This window comes from Penicillium riverlandense (assembly GCF_028828495.1).
Source record: "Penicillium riverlandense strain IBT 135883 chromosome Unknown utg000001l_segment0_segment0, whole genome shotgun sequence".
Taxonomy (NCBI): Eukaryota; Fungi; Ascomycota; class Eurotiomycetes; order Eurotiales; family Aspergillaceae; genus Penicillium; species Penicillium riverlandense.
In genome coordinates, this window is record NW_026643194.1 from 1,340,667 (window position 1) to 1,358,982 (window position 18,316).

The 18,316-nt window shown below is 52.4% G+C and overlaps 8 protein-coding genes across 8 annotated transcripts; 3 read left to right on the plus strand and 5 right to left on the minus strand.

Moving 5' to 3' along the window:
* Nucleotides 1–440: 440 nt before the first annotated feature.
* On the minus strand, nt 441–957 carry N7474_000555 (uncharacterized protein; the record flags this gene model as incomplete). The annotated part of the gene is made up of 2 exons (XM_057191970.1): nt 441–561; nt 728–957. 2 exons carry the CDS (start codon nt 955–957, stop codon nt 441–443), a joined length of 351 nt encoding a protein of 116 aa, XP_057056923.1.
* Nucleotides 958–1,440: 483 nt separating this feature from the next.
* Nucleotides 1,441–3,773, minus strand: N7474_000556 (uncharacterized protein; the record flags this gene model as incomplete). Its single annotated transcript, XM_057191971.1, has 4 exons — nt 1,441–1,544; nt 1,600–1,789; nt 1,840–3,212; nt 3,272–3,773. 4 exons carry the CDS (start codon nt 3,771–3,773, stop codon nt 1,441–1,443), a joined length of 2,169 nt encoding a protein of 722 aa, XP_057056924.1.
* A 602-nt stretch (nt 3,774–4,375) lies between these two features.
* N7474_000557 (DNA-directed DNA polymerase IV) lies at nt 4,376–6,657 on the minus strand (the record flags this gene model as incomplete). Its single annotated transcript, XM_057191972.1, has 4 exons — nt 4,376–5,542; nt 5,591–5,953; nt 6,003–6,175; nt 6,240–6,657. The coding sequence occupies 4 exons, from the start codon at nt 6,655–6,657 to the stop codon at nt 4,376–4,378; spliced, it is 2,121 nt and encodes a 706-aa protein (XP_057056925.1).
* A 1,247-nt stretch (nt 6,658–7,904) lies between these two features.
* Nucleotides 7,905–9,981, plus strand: N7474_000558 (uncharacterized protein; the record flags this gene model as incomplete). Its single annotated transcript, XM_057191973.1, has 3 exons — nt 7,905–8,732; nt 8,811–9,449; nt 9,514–9,981. The coding sequence occupies 3 exons, from the start codon at nt 7,905–7,907 to the stop codon at nt 9,979–9,981; spliced, it is 1,935 nt and encodes a 644-aa protein (XP_057056926.1).
* A 1,285-nt stretch (nt 9,982–11,266) lies between these two features.
* Nucleotides 11,267–12,379, plus strand: N7474_000559 (mitochondrial ATPase complex subunit ATP10; the record flags this gene model as incomplete). Its single annotated transcript, XM_057191974.1, has 2 exons — nt 11,267–11,676; nt 11,767–12,379. 2 exons carry the CDS (start codon nt 11,267–11,269, stop codon nt 12,377–12,379), a joined length of 1,023 nt encoding a protein of 340 aa, XP_057056927.1.
* A 253-nt stretch (nt 12,380–12,632) lies between these two features.
* Nucleotides 12,633–13,422, minus strand: N7474_000560 (putative vesicle transport v-SNARE protein Gos1; the record flags this gene model as incomplete). Its single annotated transcript, XM_057191975.1, has 3 exons — nt 12,633–13,136; nt 13,195–13,308; nt 13,357–13,422. The coding sequence occupies 3 exons, from the start codon at nt 13,420–13,422 to the stop codon at nt 12,633–12,635; spliced, it is 684 nt and encodes a 227-aa protein (XP_057056928.1).
* A 228-nt stretch (nt 13,423–13,650) lies between these two features.
* Nucleotides 13,651–14,345, plus strand: N7474_000561 (60S ribosomal uL29 domain-containing protein; the record flags this gene model as incomplete). Its single annotated transcript, XM_057191976.1, has 3 exons — nt 13,651–13,653; nt 13,717–13,856; nt 14,036–14,345. The coding sequence occupies 3 exons, from the start codon at nt 13,651–13,653 to the stop codon at nt 14,343–14,345; spliced, it is 453 nt and encodes a 150-aa protein (XP_057056929.1).
* Nucleotides 14,346–14,715: 370 nt separating this feature from the next.
* On the minus strand, nt 14,716–17,968 carry N7474_000562 (mediator of RNA polymerase II transcription subunit 16; the record flags this gene model as incomplete). Its single annotated transcript, XM_057191977.1, has 10 exons — nt 14,716–15,446; nt 15,499–15,630; nt 15,685–15,951; nt 16,009–16,119; nt 16,173–16,292; nt 16,340–16,559; nt 16,607–17,073; nt 17,132–17,375; nt 17,428–17,773; nt 17,826–17,968. The coding sequence occupies 10 exons, from the start codon at nt 17,966–17,968 to the stop codon at nt 14,716–14,718; spliced, it is 2,781 nt and encodes a 926-aa protein (XP_057056930.1).
* Nucleotides 17,969–18,316: the final 348 nt, after the last annotated feature.

An 18,316-nucleotide genomic window follows, 5' to 3' on the forward strand; every position in this document is an offset into this window, starting at 1 on the left:
AATTTACTGTATTAGGAATTCTGGAACGATCATCAGTTCCCCCGCCATCAGACAAAAGATGCCAAACTAGATCTATCCACCACCAAGTGGCCGAGCAGTAACTCGGTCAGCTTATCTTCCTTGGTCTAGTGGTCATGATTTCCGCTTGTCATTAACACCGATAAGCGCGGGAGACCGGGGTTCGATTCCCCGAGGGAGAGTCATTTTTTGTCAACTTTGTTAGCTAGCAGCTATTCGTTAGCTATATGAATTATTCATTGAATTTTTTGGGTGCTATTCGTCTATGTTTCGCACCGAAAGAAGCTGTATTGTTTTGATCGAAGGCACGACCGACTAAGCACAACATCGAGATCATAAATCACATTTCCATAGAATTTAGGTACAGATACAAAACACATCGCGAATCAAGATGAAAACACCGCACACATCAAGATCAAGAATTAAGAACCAGGTGTCCCCTGCTGAGTGTGCATCTGCTGAGTGTGCGTCTGCTCCAGCACGACAGCGTAGAATTTGCCTTCCTCGGCAGTGTCGTGGTATTGCCCGGCAGCGAGGATTGCCCTGCAATAATAGAATAGTCAGTCAACAACCCTAAATTTGCTGCTATATTTATGATCCATCCCATCAATAGCAGACCCAGACTCATGTACATGGTCAAATATACACCAGAGAAGACAGCTATAGCCCCTGACATAACAATGAAGAAGAAGAGAAAGACAAAACATACCACCCCTTATACTTGGGCTGATTGAAAATATCCGTAAACGCGCGCAAAATGCGCAGCGGCAGTTTGAGGATAGAAGGCAATTCAGGCCCCTCGCCGCAGATCGGAAGACCCAGCTTGTTGACGGGGAGATAGACTGTCTCAGTGGTGTTTTGCGGGTTGCGCGTCTCCTGGAAGACAAGGAGGCGGCGCGTGGGCGGTGGGGGAGGCGTTGCAGTGCTGCCACTGCCCATGGTGGGGGAACTCATGCTCAACAATAACAGAGTGACCACGGTGAGATCAGGGAATGTAGAGGTGATGCTGAGAACGGCTTTTCTTCTGTTGTCCCTGTTTGAGGGATCTTTTCAAGGGCTGTGTTCTGGTTGAATAATAATGATGGGTGGAACCCGAGGTTGTTGGATGGATCTTACAGCGGATCAGGGTCACCCTTGATGAGGATGACTTGACTACAGTCAACAGTGCTAATGACTATCGCAAGGTGTTATTGAAATCAATGTGGCTCACATTCAGCGGCTAGAGAATCAAATTAAAACTAAACCTGGCATAATAAAACTATACTTCACACAAAGAAAGAATAGTTCAACCCCATACGCCCTCCACACCATAAGAAAAAATAAATTAATGATAGCAGCAGCTAAAACGAAAGCACCATCCATCCTCCGTCCGTCACTGTGGCATCACATGTCCCATAGAAAGAGCAAACTGTATTTTACCAGCTATGAGGTCGCCGGCTGCAGCAACTTGGCGCCGAAGCGAAGGTCCAGGGAGCGAGAATCGGAGGGGTCGAAAACAGCATTCTGTCGTTCTTCGAGGAAGAAGGCTATAGCGGCAAGTTAGAGAACAAAGTCTATGGCAATCCTGGCACTGGAACTTACGGGAAACTTGGATCATATCAAACCAGCGTGTCGCATTGTCGTCACTGCCCTCGACTGCTTTCAAGATGCCGTTGTCCGGACGGATAGTAGTCTTGGGAGGGAGGCTGCGCATCTTCAGGAGCATGTGCAGGATGTCTGAGAAGCGATCGCCTTGGTTGGAGTAGTAAGGGGGACGCTTGTCTAGGGGCCACTGAAGAAAGTCAGCATGGGAATTATAAACGCATAGAAACAACAACTTACTCGCTGCGCAAAATTCTCATTGTCCCACGAACGGAAGAGCCAGCAGGTACGCTCAACACAGTTCAGAAGAATAATCGCCACGAGGAAAGTCTCAAACCAGCCCGTCTGCTGGCGCTGAAGCAATCGGCGCTCCAGGTCGTTCATCACAGACTTGCTCAGCTGCATCGCCCGCTTCTCCATGGCGGCTCGCAACTGGCTGCAGAGAAGGGCATACGACTCCGGGTCTCCCACTTCCTCGATTGGAAGACGGCCATCATCCGAGGGCTGAGAAAGAGAATGCATCGACGTCGGCGGCAGGGTGGGGTTGCAGTATGTCTTCCATGCGAGTTCCGTATCAACAAGGATATGGGTAGCAACCCACAGCTCCAGCACGCGCTCCAACAGAATGTCCTTTTTCTGCTGGCTGAGTTCGGAAGCAAGGATCAGAGTCGGCTTCATGAAATGCGAAGTCTCGCGCTCGTAGAAAAATGGCGCCGTTTTCTTGATGTACAACTCCAGTTTGCCCGGGATGTCATCGGCGTCGCTATCCAAAAGGTAAACCTCCTGGGTCGGATTGGAAAAGTGGTCATCGCCCAGACCCTGCAACTGGGGATCGAGCGCGGACACCGAGGCATGGTGGCCTTGCAGCCCACTGAAGGTGACGAAGACGCCGCTCTCTTCAAAGTGTGTGACCTCAATGCGGCCGGCATAGTGTTCGAATTTGACCTGGTTCTTGATGCCGCTGGTGTCGTGATAGGCGAGAGTTGCATGAAGGTTGGCATTGTAAAGCTCAAACTCATCGGCGATCCTTGTACGGATGCAGGGGCTCTTCCAGAGACGCGCGCTCTCCACGCTGGCGCAAGTGGTACAGGGGCTGTCGCCGGAGCAAGGCTTCTTCAGCATTCGGCAGCGAATACACGCTCCACGCTTGCGCACTTCCTGCACCTCGCGACGTCGAGCAGCAGAGAAACGTCCTCGAACCTTGGGCTTGGCGGGCTTTGTCGAGTTACCAAATTCGTTGACAAATCCCTTGGCCTGGGTGTTTGGGTTCATCGCAATGGGGCGCGGATAGGAAGCGGCACGCTGCGTCACCGCAGTCAGGGACGGGTCATGTTCTTGCAGACTGTCGAAAAGAAGCTGCTCGTGCGTTGAGAGCGACTGGTTCCATGAGCCCATCTTCAGCCCATCAGAGCCCATGCTATCTCCTTCCAGCCCGTGAGGAACCATTTCATTGGCAGATGCCGCAATCATCGACAACTGCGACTGACGAGCGTTGGCACTCGACTCGGGTGTCATCGAAGTGTCTCCAAGGGGCGGCGACATGGATCCCGCGTGGTCACCAGTTGTGTGGCTTGGAAGATCGGGGATAGGAGAGTGCGACGGCTGCGGAGTTCCTGTAGTAAAAAAAAACTGTTAGAGTTGATCGTGAGTGAGCAGCGCCCAAAAGACATACCCTGTGTATTGTCGCCTCCCTCTTGTTTGACGTCCGACTGCTGACCCTGGAAGCCCTCCGCCTCAAGCGCCGGGTCGACCACTACAGTCTTGCCTCCAACCGTCACCGACTGGGTGTATCCCGAGCCACGCTTGGGTGGCTCCGACGCGCCGACTTGTCTCGAGGCTTCAGCCAGCACGTTGAGGCCGTCGAAGTTCTGGCGATTCGGGAAAGACGCGTCACCTGATTTGCCTTTGTTTGCACCTGCAGAACTCGGGTCTTTGTTCGCGTCACCCTCGGCCAGGTCAGGAAGCTCATGAAGGCGCAAGAGCACGCGCTGGCGGTCACGAAGGGGGATGGCCTGGCACTTCTTCACCAGATGATTGGTAAGACTGTCGATGCGGCCCTTGGGGAATTTTTCACCACAGGCCTTGCAGGTGTGCTGGTAGCGGTTACTTGCATCCTCGAGTTTCTGGCCTCGAATGAAGAACTCGAGGATAAGTTTGTTGGGTTTGCGGCCCATTTTGAGGGGAGGAGTGAGGAATGGGGGACGTGTTCAGTCGGTGTGGATGGGTGGGAAGGGTCGACGCGTCCGACCGCAGCGTCAGCAACCGAGAGAGATCAAAGTGTAGACAAGGGGGACCGGAGAAAAGCTGGGATGGTGGCGATTGCACCACGACAGCGTGGGTGAGAGGGGTGATGGCAAAAAAAAGATGTGACTGTGAGCACAACAGAAGGGCTCCACACCCGCCACGCAATGATGACGGGTTGAACGTAGGCAGGGCACGGAGGGTCTCCAGATAGGATCAGGAGAATGATCAATGGAGCAGAGTGCGAGCAACAGATGGGGGATCGACGATGATGATGGGATGGGTGAAGGAGGAAAGCAGCGGCAAAACTGGCAGATGATGGGGCGGTCTGACTTCAGCAGAGATGAGGCGCTTCACCGCACACAAGGCGGTGATGGGATCGGTGGAGATGAACTAGGTCGTGGTGGACAGTACGAGGGAGAAAGAAACACGGTTAAGAGAGTGGGAGGGAGATGGCGAAAGAGAATTGTCTCCCTTGATTACACATTGCACAAACTCTGCCGGCGAGTGATTCGTTCTACCAATAATATACCACTTAGCAGATGCGATGCTCCGGAGGCCGCCACGGAACCCCCAGAGTCGCAAAGATACGCTGCTCATCTCGGCTCTCCACCAGCCGACCAGAATTTAGCTTGGCCTGTCCATTCCTCAGCACATCGGTGTAGAGCCCCTTCTGGTTCAGACACATCCCTTTCTTACGCGCCAGCAGCCGCATACTACGGTTGAAGATGTCATTACCGGTAAAGTAGATCAGTGCAGCCCCGATCTCGTCCCCCGGCACAAACAGCAGATCGAGTCGTCGCCATGTGTTGCTGCCAGGAATGGTGGAGGCTCCGTGCCACTTGGATCCGTCCTGTCGCGACGTGGTGGCCAGGCCGACCTGCAAGAACCCGTCCTGGAACAGCTGCGGGACGACGGTGTTGATCATCAACGTCCGAATCTGTTCTAGAGTGGCCTCGGGCTTGGTGATCATGAGATCGATGTCCCCCGAGTCCAATGTCCCTCGGCGGTACGAGCCCATGATGGTCACCAGGATATCGGGGTCGACCTGCTGGACCGCCCGGCGAACAATTTCCCCGTGAGCCTCGACCTCCTTGCGAGGAATACGCTGCGCAAAGTCGTGATATCGCTCCACGCCGATACGCTGGTTCTTGGTCAGGGACGCCTTCTCACGTAGATCGCAGAGCGACCGGTAGCCCTGCGCAACCCATTTGGAGGCCTGAGAAAGACCCGCACCGTACACCCCGAGAAACTCCTGGATGATCAGGTCCTCGGTAGTGCTACTGGTGTTGTCAAGACGACGAAGCCGGTTGGTGAGGACAATTTCCTCGATTTTGTCGGCCAGGCGCGTCCCAATGCCGGGGACCGATAGAGCCTGCGTGCGTGTCACGATTGTCTTCGGTTGTCTTCGAAGGGCATTGATCGCCTTGCGATAGGCGAGAACTCGCCAGTGATCGGCAGTCCGCGTATAGTAGTCTAACATCTGCTGGAGGACTTCGATGGTCCTGTTGTTCGGATTATGAGTTCGCAAATTGGGCTCATACTTTTGCATGCAGGAGAAGTTTTTGGTCCAGGATTCAGCCGCCTTGTCTTGAGAGACATTTGGTTGCTGTTTGTCTAATTCGTAGTCTGACTCCCGGGACTCGGCATCAGATGTCTCCGCTGTAGGCTCGTCGTCGGGGAAGTCAAGTGGATCCAAGGGCTATGGATGGGTCAGCTGAGTGCTGCGATGTAAAGTAATCTCTCTCACAAGATGTCTTGTCGCTTTAGCCTCTTCGATTAGATCGTCTAGCAAATCCCGCTCACGAAGGGCTGTGCTGATGTCGGACTGCTGTACTTGCTCAGTGACGGCCGCCGGGGAACTCCGAACAACTGGCGAGTTCCCACCACTGTCGTGCATATGAGAAGGTTCCGGTAGTTGGGCACGTTCTCTTTTCGAGAGTTTCAACGGTAAAGAGCCAGGAATGGTTGGTTCACCCACGGCAGGAGGGCCTTGATCTTCAATAAGCCCGGGAGTCCCACCAACATGGAATCGAGCGTGAGATGGACTGAGGACCGAGCGAAATCTGATGCAGTCTGATGGGTAGCATTCATCGACCACAATTACATTTACCTGAGAATAAATTAGCGTCGAAAATTGAGCGTTAGGTAAGCATACTAACTGGAAACGACTCGAGCTTGAGATGTGTCAAGAGATCATGAAAGGTCAAGCCCTTATCAACGATCACATGAGTGACATTGGCGCCCCATTCGCTCGCTCGTTGGGCACCATACTCCTGTGCTCGCTGGATACGCAGTCGCCGAAGCGGAGAGATGTCGTTATTGGGGAAGAAGTCTGAGAGGCAAGAAGAGTCAGATGAGAGATGTCGGAGTATCCACAAGGATCTGGATCCACTGACAAAAAACGAGATCCTTGAAGATCTGCTGCTCTGCCGGAATGGACTTGACACTGCTCACTCTTCTTTTCTTCGCTGCAGGGCCGCCAATCTTGGTTCCAGACATAGTGCCTGTCGTCGCGGAGCGTTTCACACGCGGCACTTTGGGGTCAGTGGGTCTCGAAGAGATATTCTCGTGAGAGATGCCGATCCTTGGGAGCTCTTGGTCGGTGGAAGAAGGCTGGGGGTCTGAATTTGCCCGGGGAAGCTTGACTGGATTCGGCCGACGAGATGCAGTCGATTTTGAAAGACTGTGGCCTCTCGAACCAGATATCAGAAGTTCCAGGCGGGCATCTTCTTCATTCTGAGCATCCTTGTCCGGACTTTCCAAGAGGTCCAGGGCTTGGAAGAAGTGTTTCTTATTCGGGGCCTCCCCCGCCATGGCCGGGCTAGTCTGGTGGGTGACGGAACCGTGGGAGGGTCATGGTTGCCTGAGGGAAAGTGCGCTGGATCGAACAGAAAGGCGGCAAGAACACCAACCCAAGCGGCGCCTGGTCACGGGACTGCGCAGGCACTCGATGGATGTAGAAATACATAGGAATTCGAATCGACTGTTTATTATACCTAATTTGACCATTGCTTGGTGGTCGCTCCATTTTTGTCTTAATAACTTCTTTACATATCTGTATAATGCGAAAGCACTGAATCACGTTTGATCCTATGGACGAACGAACTATACCATTGAAGGCTTGTGACTGGAATTACCCAAGGTCAGAACAGCTAAGCGCAGCCTTTGTAGCAAGGAATTTCAATCCTCGCATGACATAATTTTAATAATCATCACCGCACTCGGACAAAAGTATATCAAACATGTGGTTCCCGTTCACAACCGGAAGAAAATGGCTTTCCACTCTGAGGCTCTTCAGCTCCTCATGAGCCCATTACACTTAAACGAAATGTTGTGGGCGGAAACCTAGCCGAAAACCCTTTCGATGCATCGATCCGATCATATTTATCATCTTTTGCCACGAGAGAGGTGTTATCAGGATTTGAATGCGTTTATATCTTTGCTCCCTGTGCTACACATCTTCTGCAGTTTAAAATAAAGATGGGGCCGTTTAAGATCGCCTGGTGCGTGTTGGATAGATCGTCAAGGCAGCATCAACCCCTGGAGTTTCGACATATCATAGCCAGCCGATCCCACCCACATCTTCAGGTTAATAACTTAAGGCTCATAGGGGCCATAAACAGCCTTGTGGATAGCTTTTTCCTTATACAGACATTATTGCGAAATGATGGGATTAAGCCTAATAGTAATATCAGAATCAGGGCCGGAAACACCTAATTTGCCGTATGAGGAATTTAAGTCTGATAGGGGCCATAACAGCCTTGACGATCGTTTCCCCTGTATGGACATCAGTGCGACATGACGGGGGTAAAACCTAATAATAATATCAAAATGGGGGCCAGAAACATCTCACTTGCCGTATTAGGAATAGATACTTCCTCCCAAGTCGGATCCACTTCAGAACATCCTGCTGCCCGGATCTGGTATAAGAGATCTCGATTTAGAATCTTCGCAGCCCTAAAAGCGAGCTTTAAAAGATCTTCCCCCCCCGCGTGGGATATTATCTGTCTTCCAAAATATTTTCTTCTTAATCCATATATACGATCCCCACAACAACCACCATGGGTAAAGGGCTCGCGAGACTTATCGGCTCAGGCATTGGCTTCACCTCTGAAGCCATTCATGCAGCCCGACACCGTGATAAAGACTCTATCTCTGCTTCTCCCTCTCAATCCGCTTCAGAGACCCCTCGCTCTATTCCTGATGCGGATAGAGCGAGCGGCGACATAGTCGCCGCCGGTAACCAGACAGCTGATGTAGTCCCCCGCGAGGGCTGCGCAGAGCTGGGCAACGAGAGAGCGCTACCAATAAGGGTCTCGGAGCTCCCAACGGAAGGAGAGCTCCCTCCCTACTCACCCGGCTCAAAACGACAGAGCAAAGCCACCGAAGCGGGATATCCATCGGACGTTGACGAGAAGAGTATTCGCCACCCGTCTGAGACGGAGTATGACTCCGACAACGCCAATTCCGACATCAGAAATGACCGGGAGCGGTCGATGAATGGAGATGAGGCTGCCTGGCAACTCGATGAAGCAACCGAAGAATTCGGATTGCCCACATATGATCAGTCGCAATCTAGGCCAGGTGCAGAAGGTGTTCAGAGGGACCTCGAGACGGCTGCTGATAATGACTCCGACGAGATAAACGCGGAGGACTCTGAGGACGAGCAGGCGAAGAAGAGAGAGCGCATGGTTCGCGCACTTGTGGCGATGGCAGGGCCACCACCTGCGCAGCCGCAGCGACTCCCGTGTCCTGTGATTATTCCTCAGCGCAGGCCCGGCGCTAAGAAGCGCGGGTTTGTGCGTGCATATGCGCCTGTGTTGGCCGACTGCGGTATCAGCCAGGATGTGTTCCTGAAGTTCATCAGTGACTTCCATAAAGCGAGTCAGGTTAGTGACCACTCATTCTCACCCTTATCCTTTTGTATCCACCACGGGATTGTACTTAATTCCTCATCATTATCATAGGCTTCCTTGTGGCTCCAGGTCATCGTTGTCGCAGCCAATGTCACTTCCTTCTCCCCTTCATTGGCAGTCGCGTTGACCGCCGCGGCTATCCAAATTGTAGCAGACACAGCACAGCAATTCCAGATCCGTCACCGTACCAACAGCTATCTTGATAGGGTGAACCAAGAAATCTTCATGCCTCGTGGTCAATACGCGATGATCATGAAATTCACGGATCGACCTCCTAAGCCGACGAAGAAGCAAAAGGCGAATTCCCCTGTTTCCGAAGCTGACCGACTTGGCGGACTCTTCTCAACTGAGCAGGTCAATTTCAATCAGTCAGGTGCGCCGGCAGACGTCAGCCCTAACCTACCTCAGCCAGAGAGACCAGATTTCGATGCGGCCGCGACAATCTCCAAGTTTACCCACAGCGAGCAGCACCCACAAATGAACGCGTGGAAGCAGCACATGAAGCATTATCGACTAGAAAGTGGCGCGACTCAAGGCGAGATGCAGCTTCCGGAGTGTGCGCCGCTAGTATTCCCGGAGATTGATCGAGCTGCGATACGAGTAAGGGATGGCCTGGAGCCCAAGTCGAATTTTCAGTCTGGGAGAACCTGGGTTCGGGACTACATCGATAGAAAGTCACAGGCATCATTTGTGAGTACCACTTCATTTCCCACTTTCTCACACATAAGAAAGAATACGTCTTAACAGGAAGCAGGAAGCCGAGCATAGGGGGTCTGCGGTGGCTGTCCCCGAGTCAGGACGAAAGACCTTCATTTCACGCTACAATGACCCCAGCCACCCAGTGAATAGTGGGAACCTTCTCTCAACCCTTAGCGGCGGCCTGTATAAGCCAAAACCAAGTCTATTTGATCGTGCTGGGGCTGCAATCAAGGAATCCCGAGACAAGAAGCGGGCTGCTCAGGGTCTTCCTCCGAGTGAAACCTGGAAAGAGAAGTGGGCCCAAAAGAAGAAGGAAATTGGCAGCAGAATTAAGATCCTTAGGGAGGATGTGATGTATCTGATGATCGTCAACATGCCCACTGAGGAAGAGCTAAGGGAGTCGGTTGCTAAGTTGCAATACCTCGCGCAGCAAGGAGATCTCGAAAAGGATGGAACCGGAGGGCCATCCCTCGACGTGACTGGCTGGGATGTAGCTGGTATAGTAACTGCTGCTGCTAGTTAACCCTGCCGTAATTGCTGATACTTACATGATTTATCAATAAAATGTTGAGATCTATTCCTTCACCTGGGTTGTTTTTTAGGCGGGAGTGAATTCCTACTTTTGAAACAGAACGATCAAGCGTTGTGGGCGTAAGATCCATAGGTTATAGTTTTAGTAGTCTCAAGGTTTATATGGCTGGGCCCCGTTACAGTGCGGAGCAAAATAATGTCAGCGCTTGTAGACCCACCTAACACTATAGTACTCTATTGGGATAGGTCTTATTTTGAAAACTAATTACTAGTATTCACTTTTTGTGCTTACGGGTCCGTTTATTCCCTTTCTAAAAGGTCGCTTGCCAGCTACGAGGCACACCGCAGGCACTAAATCAGACTGGACATCGCTCTAAAACCCGTTGTTTTGGATACACACCCTCTCCATTGTCGCTCAGGGACTAAGGAATCTCTTTCCGTCTATTCCTACCCTCCTATGCCATATCTTTCAGACTGAGTAATCTAGAACGTGCACTACTTCTGGCTGTGATGAGCGTCTCACAGATGGTGGGTCAGTGTACTTTTGGACTTTTGTCCGATCGAAGCTCCTGTCAATATCCTTCTCACTCTATCGAGCACTATAACGGCAGTATCTTCATTGGCACTTTGAGGATTGGCAATTCCCTGGCACCTTTAATTGCTTTTGCCTTGGTCTATGGATCCTCTGAGCCGGTTATACTGCCATGTGGGCAAGACTGTCCACATCTGTCAGTGCCAACCCAACAGTTACACCGATAGATAATATCCAGCCTCTTCTGTTTCGGCAAGGCAATAGGCAATGTCTTGACGGTGCCTCTGTGTGGGAGCTTGATATTCTCAAGGGTAATGTTGGAAATCTACGGGCTGACGGAATATATGGGCCCTTATCATTTTTACCGGCGGCTGCATAGCTTTTAGTGGTATTAGTATCTTGCTCGTGGTATATAGGTATACGAATTCTGAAATTGAGATAAATTTTCATTTTTTTCCCCCTTTCTTTTCTTCTAATTCTTTCCAAAAAAAATTTCGAGACGTTTCATGAATCAAGTACACATTTGCTTTCTTCTTGAGCCCAACGGTGTGCCCGTTACTCCGTACGCTTTCGCGTACATATATCTAGAGGAGGAATATTAAATAATGGAAAGTAATGTCAATTCCTATCATCATGTATTATTAGCAGTACGTATCGGGCGTGGAGGTCATGTGATTCTCCGCATGATTGAACCTCCCGCGTGGGTGTTTTTCTCGTTCTACTCAGCAATTGATTACTGACTAGCATGTGGAAACCCTCCATACACCATCTAGAGACCTCCCTTCTCCGGAGGACAGGTCGCTGTCTGGGCTGTCAATTCCGTCTAAGCGCAACCCCCTCCGCCCTACGCTTCTATGCCACCCAGAACAACGGCAAGAAACTGAGCGACACCGAAAGCAAAACTCCAGCTCAGTCGCTCCGCGCATCGCCCGGAGCAAGAAAGCCCTCGGGCTTCCGGTTCCAGCAGAACCCCTCGCGGGACCAGTCTGCGCAGCCTGGCGATGCGGACTTCATTCTACCCACACTCGACCGACCGATTGGCTGTGCCGCACCACCAGAAGAAGGAGAAAATACCGGGGTTGACTCGCGCTCCATACGGCAGCGGCGGGACGACTTTGTCAACTATGACCGGCATATTGAGCGCCGCAAGGAACTGTACGGATCAATTTCTCTATCTCCATAATTTGATTGTTGCTCAAGCTGCGGAGACAAGAAGCTAACACATTTGTTTCCCCTTCTCTCTAGGACGAGACAAGTCGCAAAACCATATTTCCGAGAATGGTCCAACCTGCGCCACGCCCAGGGCAAGACCTTCGTATCGAACCCGCGGCTCTTCCGGGGCGACAAGGCACTATACTTCCCCAACATGTACGGCGCGACACTCGCATCTCCCAAAGAACCACAGAACACCACTTCCGTCCTGCGCGGCAAGATCTCCATCGTCACTCTATTCTCCAGTCTGTGGGCCGAGAGCCAAGTTGCGACGTTTACAGGACCGAAGCAGAACCCGGTATTGACAGAGGCGCTTGCGAAGAGCGGACAGGTCGCGCAGAAAGTGGATATCAATCTGGAAGAAAATCGCATGCGGGCGTGGCTGGTGAAACGGTTCATGTGGCGGATGCGCCAGAACCTGCCTGCGCACCAGCATGAACGGTACTTCCTGGTGCAGAAGGGGGTGACCGAGGTGCTGAAGGAGGCGATTGGGATGATGAACTCCAAGGTCGGCTATGTCTACCTTGTGGACGCGGAGTGTCGCATCCGTTGGGCGGGCAGTGGACCGGCTGAAGAGACCGAGATGGCTGCTCTGAATGCGGGCCTGCTGAAGCTGATTGCCGAAAAGCAAAATGCTGCCCAATAAAAGGGTTAAGGTTGTGTGTGAGGTGTGATCTCCCTCTCCATTCGATTTGTACATATAATAGAGAATGTGTATGATAGAAGACACTGGTCCCGCGGTACGATCATCATCGCCCGGCAAAAAGAGAAATTCTCCAGTAGAAGAGAAAGATATGCCCAATCCGAAACGCCTGAACAAAAAGAGCCATGGACCGCTAGACAGGGGCAATAGAAGGAGGCAGAGCAGAGTATCAACCGAAGATAGAGAGCACCCAACCCTATCGGAAGAACAGCAGCATCAAAAAGCAGAACCCGATAAAGCACCCCAGAATAATAGCATCGCGCCTCTTCTTATTCCCAATCTTCCCAATCAGATAATTCATCCCGGGAACATGGCTGGCAGCGCCAACAATCCTCCGATTAATTGACGTAAGAGTCTCTCGCTGGATACCGAAGTTCTCATTGATCGCATACGCCTGGCTCAGCACGCCATCCATCATGTTGTGGCTGTTCTCGACCCGCCCCCGCTCCTCGAGCATGTAGTCTGCCTCGGCTTGGCCGGGGTTCGAGGCGTGGTAGGCGTCGATGTCGGAGCGGACATTGGAGAGCAGGTTGGCGCGGTCGCGCGACTCGGCGATTGCAGCGGTTAGGCGCTGGAGCTCGCGGCGGTGGTCGTGAAGGACTTCGCGGTGGCGCACGAGGTTGTTCTGTTTCAGGGCGGAGGAGGTGAGGGTCGCTTCGGAGTCGAGGAGGCGGGATAGTTGGGAGATGAGGGATTCGCGCTGGGACAGGGGTTAGCTTGAGGGATGGTCGGTCTGTCGTGGTTGTGGTGGAACGAACTCGTTCAAGGATATCTTTAAGCTGTGACTCCGTGCGGAGTTCCTCTTCGGAGGGAGTCGGTGGTGGCTTGGTGAGCGCAGCATACTGCGAGTATGTGTGGAAGAGGGTCTCTGTCTGCGGAGATGTAAGTGTATGTTCCTTCGGTTAAAGAATAAGACATACCTGAGTCTCAAGCGAGCGAGCTTGTTGCCGCAGCTGGGCCCATCCGGTGCCCGTGGTGGAAGCCATGAGTGAGTGTTTAGAGACCAACTCCCTGGATGATACGTAAGTGCACGAATCCGCTAACCCAATAGGGAAGTATTTGTGTGCCTGGATTTGATGGCATGAATACACATGATCATGTGATCCAACCACGTAAGCACACTCGCTTAGCCCTAGTCCCACAACCAGACATTTTGCCCGCAGACAGCCAATCTTCAATTCTCACCGACAACCACACGTCTCAAGCCGCCCACCATGGTATGTTCATACACAAGAGACAGTATGTCCAGCGAGACAACAACTGATGGAAATCCCTTCTAGTCGTCCAAGGTCAAGGCCGGTCAGCTCTGGGGGAAGAACAAGGATGAGCTCTCCAAGCAGCTCGAGGAGTTGCGCACTGAGCTCGCTCAGCTCCGCGTCCAGAAGATCGCCAGCGGCGCCTCCACGAAGACCATGCGGATGTACGTATTCGATTCCGATCAATTTCTGTGTTGTTGTTGAGCGAAGGGGGTTGGACGGGAGTTTTGGTCCATGAAACAAAAAGAGGAGGGCACACACCCGACACCAACGAAAAATTTTCCCTGGACGCAAAACACATCACAACCATCATCAAACGCATACTAATTGATTTTCAATTCAGCTCCGATGTCCGCAAGTCGATCGCCCGCGTCCTGACCGTCATCAACGCCAACCAGCGCGCTCAGCTGCGTCTGTTCTACAAGAACAAGAAGTACCTCCCGCTCGACCTCCGCCCCAAGCTCACCCGTGAACTGCGCCGCCGTCTCACCAAGCACGAGGCCACCCGCACCATCGAGAAGCAGCGCAAGCGCCAGATCCACTTCCCCCAGCGGAAGTACGCCGTCAAGGTATGGCTTCACTCTCTTATTTATCAAGCGGCACTTTGCCCCTTGCCCTTGCCTAAGGCGAATGCGACGCTGACAGTGAATTGAATTATAGGCTTAAGCGAAGAACTTGTTTGGATCTGGAGTTTTAGCGGGAAGATGCTATCACACCCCGTGCCTGGGCGTGACGTGTGGACCTGAAAAATGGATTTTTGATTGTGTATCTTAGACGGATGCAAATCGACTCTTGACATGACATGACATTTTTGCGTCTTTTACTTCTTACTGCCGTATGGGATTTTCCCTATTCGGGTATATCTCCCTACATAGGTCCTGCAGGGGTGGGGGATGATCATTCATGTAGACTGTAGACATTAGCTGGTCAATTATATATCTGACAGACGACACTACCATCTTCGTTATTGAACAAAGGTATGGACCAACATATCGACATTGCCATGCCTAACTAGAATATATACTACTTCCCCGACTGCGCAGAGGCAGCACCATTGGCAGACTCCGTCTCCAGCGTCCACATCCCACCACACAGACAAGAACGCAAGAGTCCCAACTTAGCAATCATCTTAAACGACAACAACGAGCGCGGCAGCGTGGTATCCCCCGAAACCTCACAGCAGCGCACACAGCGCCTCCGCTTGACGGGCTGAGCTGCGCGGCCACCAGCACCACCAACCGGTAAAGGAGGCCGCAGTGTGAACTTCTTTAGGATGTCCAGATCGTGTCGTTTCCGATACTCCATTGTGCGCGGATCGGTCCCGAAACCAAGCCAGCTGTAATCTCCCAGAAAGATGGCCATGCGGTTGATTTCTCCCTTGAGAGCCGGCACGGTCTGCCGCAGAAGGGTTGCCACGGCTGCAACGAGGACGGGCGGGATGCGCGCGTTGACTAGTAGTTCTTTTTCTGGGCCGGGTCGCTCGGCGTCCCCGAAGCCTGCGCCTTGGTAGGCGTGTTTCACAGCGGAGTCGATGCCCGCTAGGAATTTCTCGTACACGTCTATTCGCACCGGCGAGGCTTCGAGGGTCTGGCAGATTTCGGTGTAGTAGATCCGTGAGTCGCCGATGAGGGCGGCCGGGTTGGCATTTGCGAAGCCTGCATGGACACCGCGGAGGCCTCGGCAGATGAAGCGGAGGAAGGCGCGAGACATGCTGGAGAGAAGAATGAAAACGGGGAGGGAGTTGGTAGTTTTCACTAATCATCTGTCAGTTTTGATATACAAGACGGTTGGGGACGCAGGGCGTACGCTTCTGTGTGAATGCTTCTTGGTCATTGAAGACTCCCTCAAAGTCATCGGCCAGATCGAAGATCTCGTTTAGAAGGTAGTGGAGAAAATCCAAGGACCACTTGGTATTGCCGAGAACCATGCGAAGGACATCTTAAGGGACATAGTGTCAGCAGTAGATTCGGCTGAATGATAATCAAAGCCTACCTGGATCATGGGCCTCGCTCTGCCCGCCTTTGTTGTACTGAAAGAAGTACGCAAATAGGACGGAGGCATGACGAAGCTGAAGTATCGCCCACGGCACGGCAGAGGCAAGTGGGCGCTGGTGGAGTCTGCCCACAAAGCCCAAAGCCGCTTGCAAGCTGAGACAACGGGGGATGTATGGGTGGCTCATGAGCTTTTCCTGCTCGGTGGTGAAGTTGCAGTTGACCGGCAGTGCGCGATATACTTCGCCGATGAACGTTGTCTGGGCTTCTACAGTGATTGTTTAGCTTGCTTTCATTTGGAAAACGCGATATTCGGGCAACCCACCCGGCGAGAGCTGTCGTAGAGCTACCATGAGAATATCATCGGTGTTCACGTCACTTCCACACCCACGGCTGAATGCCAAGGTCAGTGCGGCGATGGCTGCGGAGAATTTGCCTGCGAGCGTCAGTTTGAGTTGTCAATCATATACTTGGATCAACAGTACATACTCTCATCATAGAGACCTCCTGCCGAACCAAACGAGTGCTCCATGGCCCTTAGCTGAACTTGCCCCTCGCTGTCCAGTGCAACACATATGCAGGCGTTGGGAGAGAAGCAGGTATAAAGGCCTGGATAGATCAGCCATGTGAGGAGTTTAGATGGAAAGAATACCCACCTGGAGTCTCTAGGGGATACTGAAAGCCTGCCTGGGCCAAGCAGGTCACCGTGTTGGCATCATCCAGCCCGTTGAAGACGGCCATCGTTCTTGTGTCATAGAATGCGACTGAACTGTCCTCGTGAGTGACAGCGAGAACGGTGCCGTGCTCGATAACATCGACCGAAACAATGTATTTGTCAGTGAAGATATCCTCCAGTCGATGCAGCTCCATTTTAGTCTGGTTACAATTAGCGGTCGTCCTCTTACCCACAGAACATTCCGTACCTTTGCTTGCATATTATTATTCTTGGACATAACTTCATCAAATTTTGCATGAAGGGTTTGAGGTGCCGATTCTAGTTGCCATCGAACAATCACACTCGCTGGGCCCTGTTGATCTGGATATTCGGGGGTAGCATGGATGGGTTTTGAGAATACGGCAAAAATCCAGGGGTTCGCTGTGGACCCTGCCGGACTGTCAATCTGTCCGGGCATGATGTCTAGTCTCATCAGCGAGTACAATGAGTTGGGAGGTGGCAATGGTCGGTCCACATGTTCGTTGGAGCTGCGCGTGACGTCGAAGATATTACCAGGCGTTTCAACTTTGCAATGAAGAAACCGAAAGGCCGGGATGGGGAACTGATTTGGCTGTTTTGCTTGCGCCGGGTCCCACTGTGCCGGTGTCCAGACAATGTTCACCCGATATACGCAGATCTTCTGGCATGCAGAATATGTTGCAAGAAGAATACCAGCTGTGTGGAGTTGTTAGCAATGACCCGGCACCCGGAGGTTTTTTGTTATAGAGCTTACATTGCGTAGCAGCCATGGCCGCATGAGTTAACAGCCTGTCGGAATAACCCGTGTTCTTCAGCTCGGCCGGCAATTCAGCCCACTTGCTGTCTGGGTTCTGATAGATCAGTTTGATCTGACCAGCTCTGGTGACGCAGATCAGGCCGCCTTTGTTCGCTGGATGAAAAGGGCCAAGTGGGCGACGGCGAAAGGGCGAGTAAGCCCAGCGGCCATTTACTTTGGCCGCCTGGTGGAATGCATGGACCTGACATTTGCGCTGTTAGCTCTCCGTTACCGCAACTCTGAAAAGTACATACGGATCGCTGGCTGTTGAGCCACATCATCCCGACGATCTGATTGCCGTCGTCGCCGGAATCAAAGGATGCCTGACGCAGCCCCGTGATGCTGTTGAGTGCAATTGAGATGGAGTAGATCGATATCCGCCCGGAGCAGTCCACAACGGCCAATTCCGAGCCGGTCTCGTTCCAGGACAGATGGACCAGCGGATTGCTGCCATGCGCCTCCGTGACGGGACCTAGCGGTGACTCGTCTCCGAGCACCCATTTCCCGTCCGACGAACGACATTGCAGATGGCGTACGTTGACTCGTAGCCCGTCGGCGGAGATGCACGCAATGCACCCCAGCCGCGACCAGGCAATCTTTCTAGTCCGGGGTCAGCGTGATGGGCAATCAATAAACAAGGGGCATCAATTACTGGCAGCAACCCAGCAGGCGCATCTCGTCGAGGCATTGGGCAAGCCCCTTGGTCGAGGGCGCCGGCGGCAGACCCAATGCGAGGGAGTTGGGTTCGCCGAACAGGTCGTCCACGTTGATACCGTCCTCCATGATCAACGGCATGCTGGTAGGCGATAGCTATTGACTAGCAGAATCATGCAGGGGCACAATGGCAGCCCCGCATGGCAGCACCGTTCAGATGTTGATATCCTGGTGTGTTGATGATCCGAGTGAGGGCGGTCTGGCCCAGTCTGGCCCAGTCTAGCAATCTCGGAGGTGTGCCTGGGGTAGATGGAGGTATATGGAGCTATTATTTCCCGTTCACCCATGTACTTTTCCGCCTTGCTATCATGGATCCGATCCTCAAGCGTCCGTCCGTTACACTCATTCCGTTCAACATTCGAAGGGACCTGCTGAGTCAGCTGAACATCATGTGATCCCACGTGATCCGCCAGAGCTTTGGACTGATGG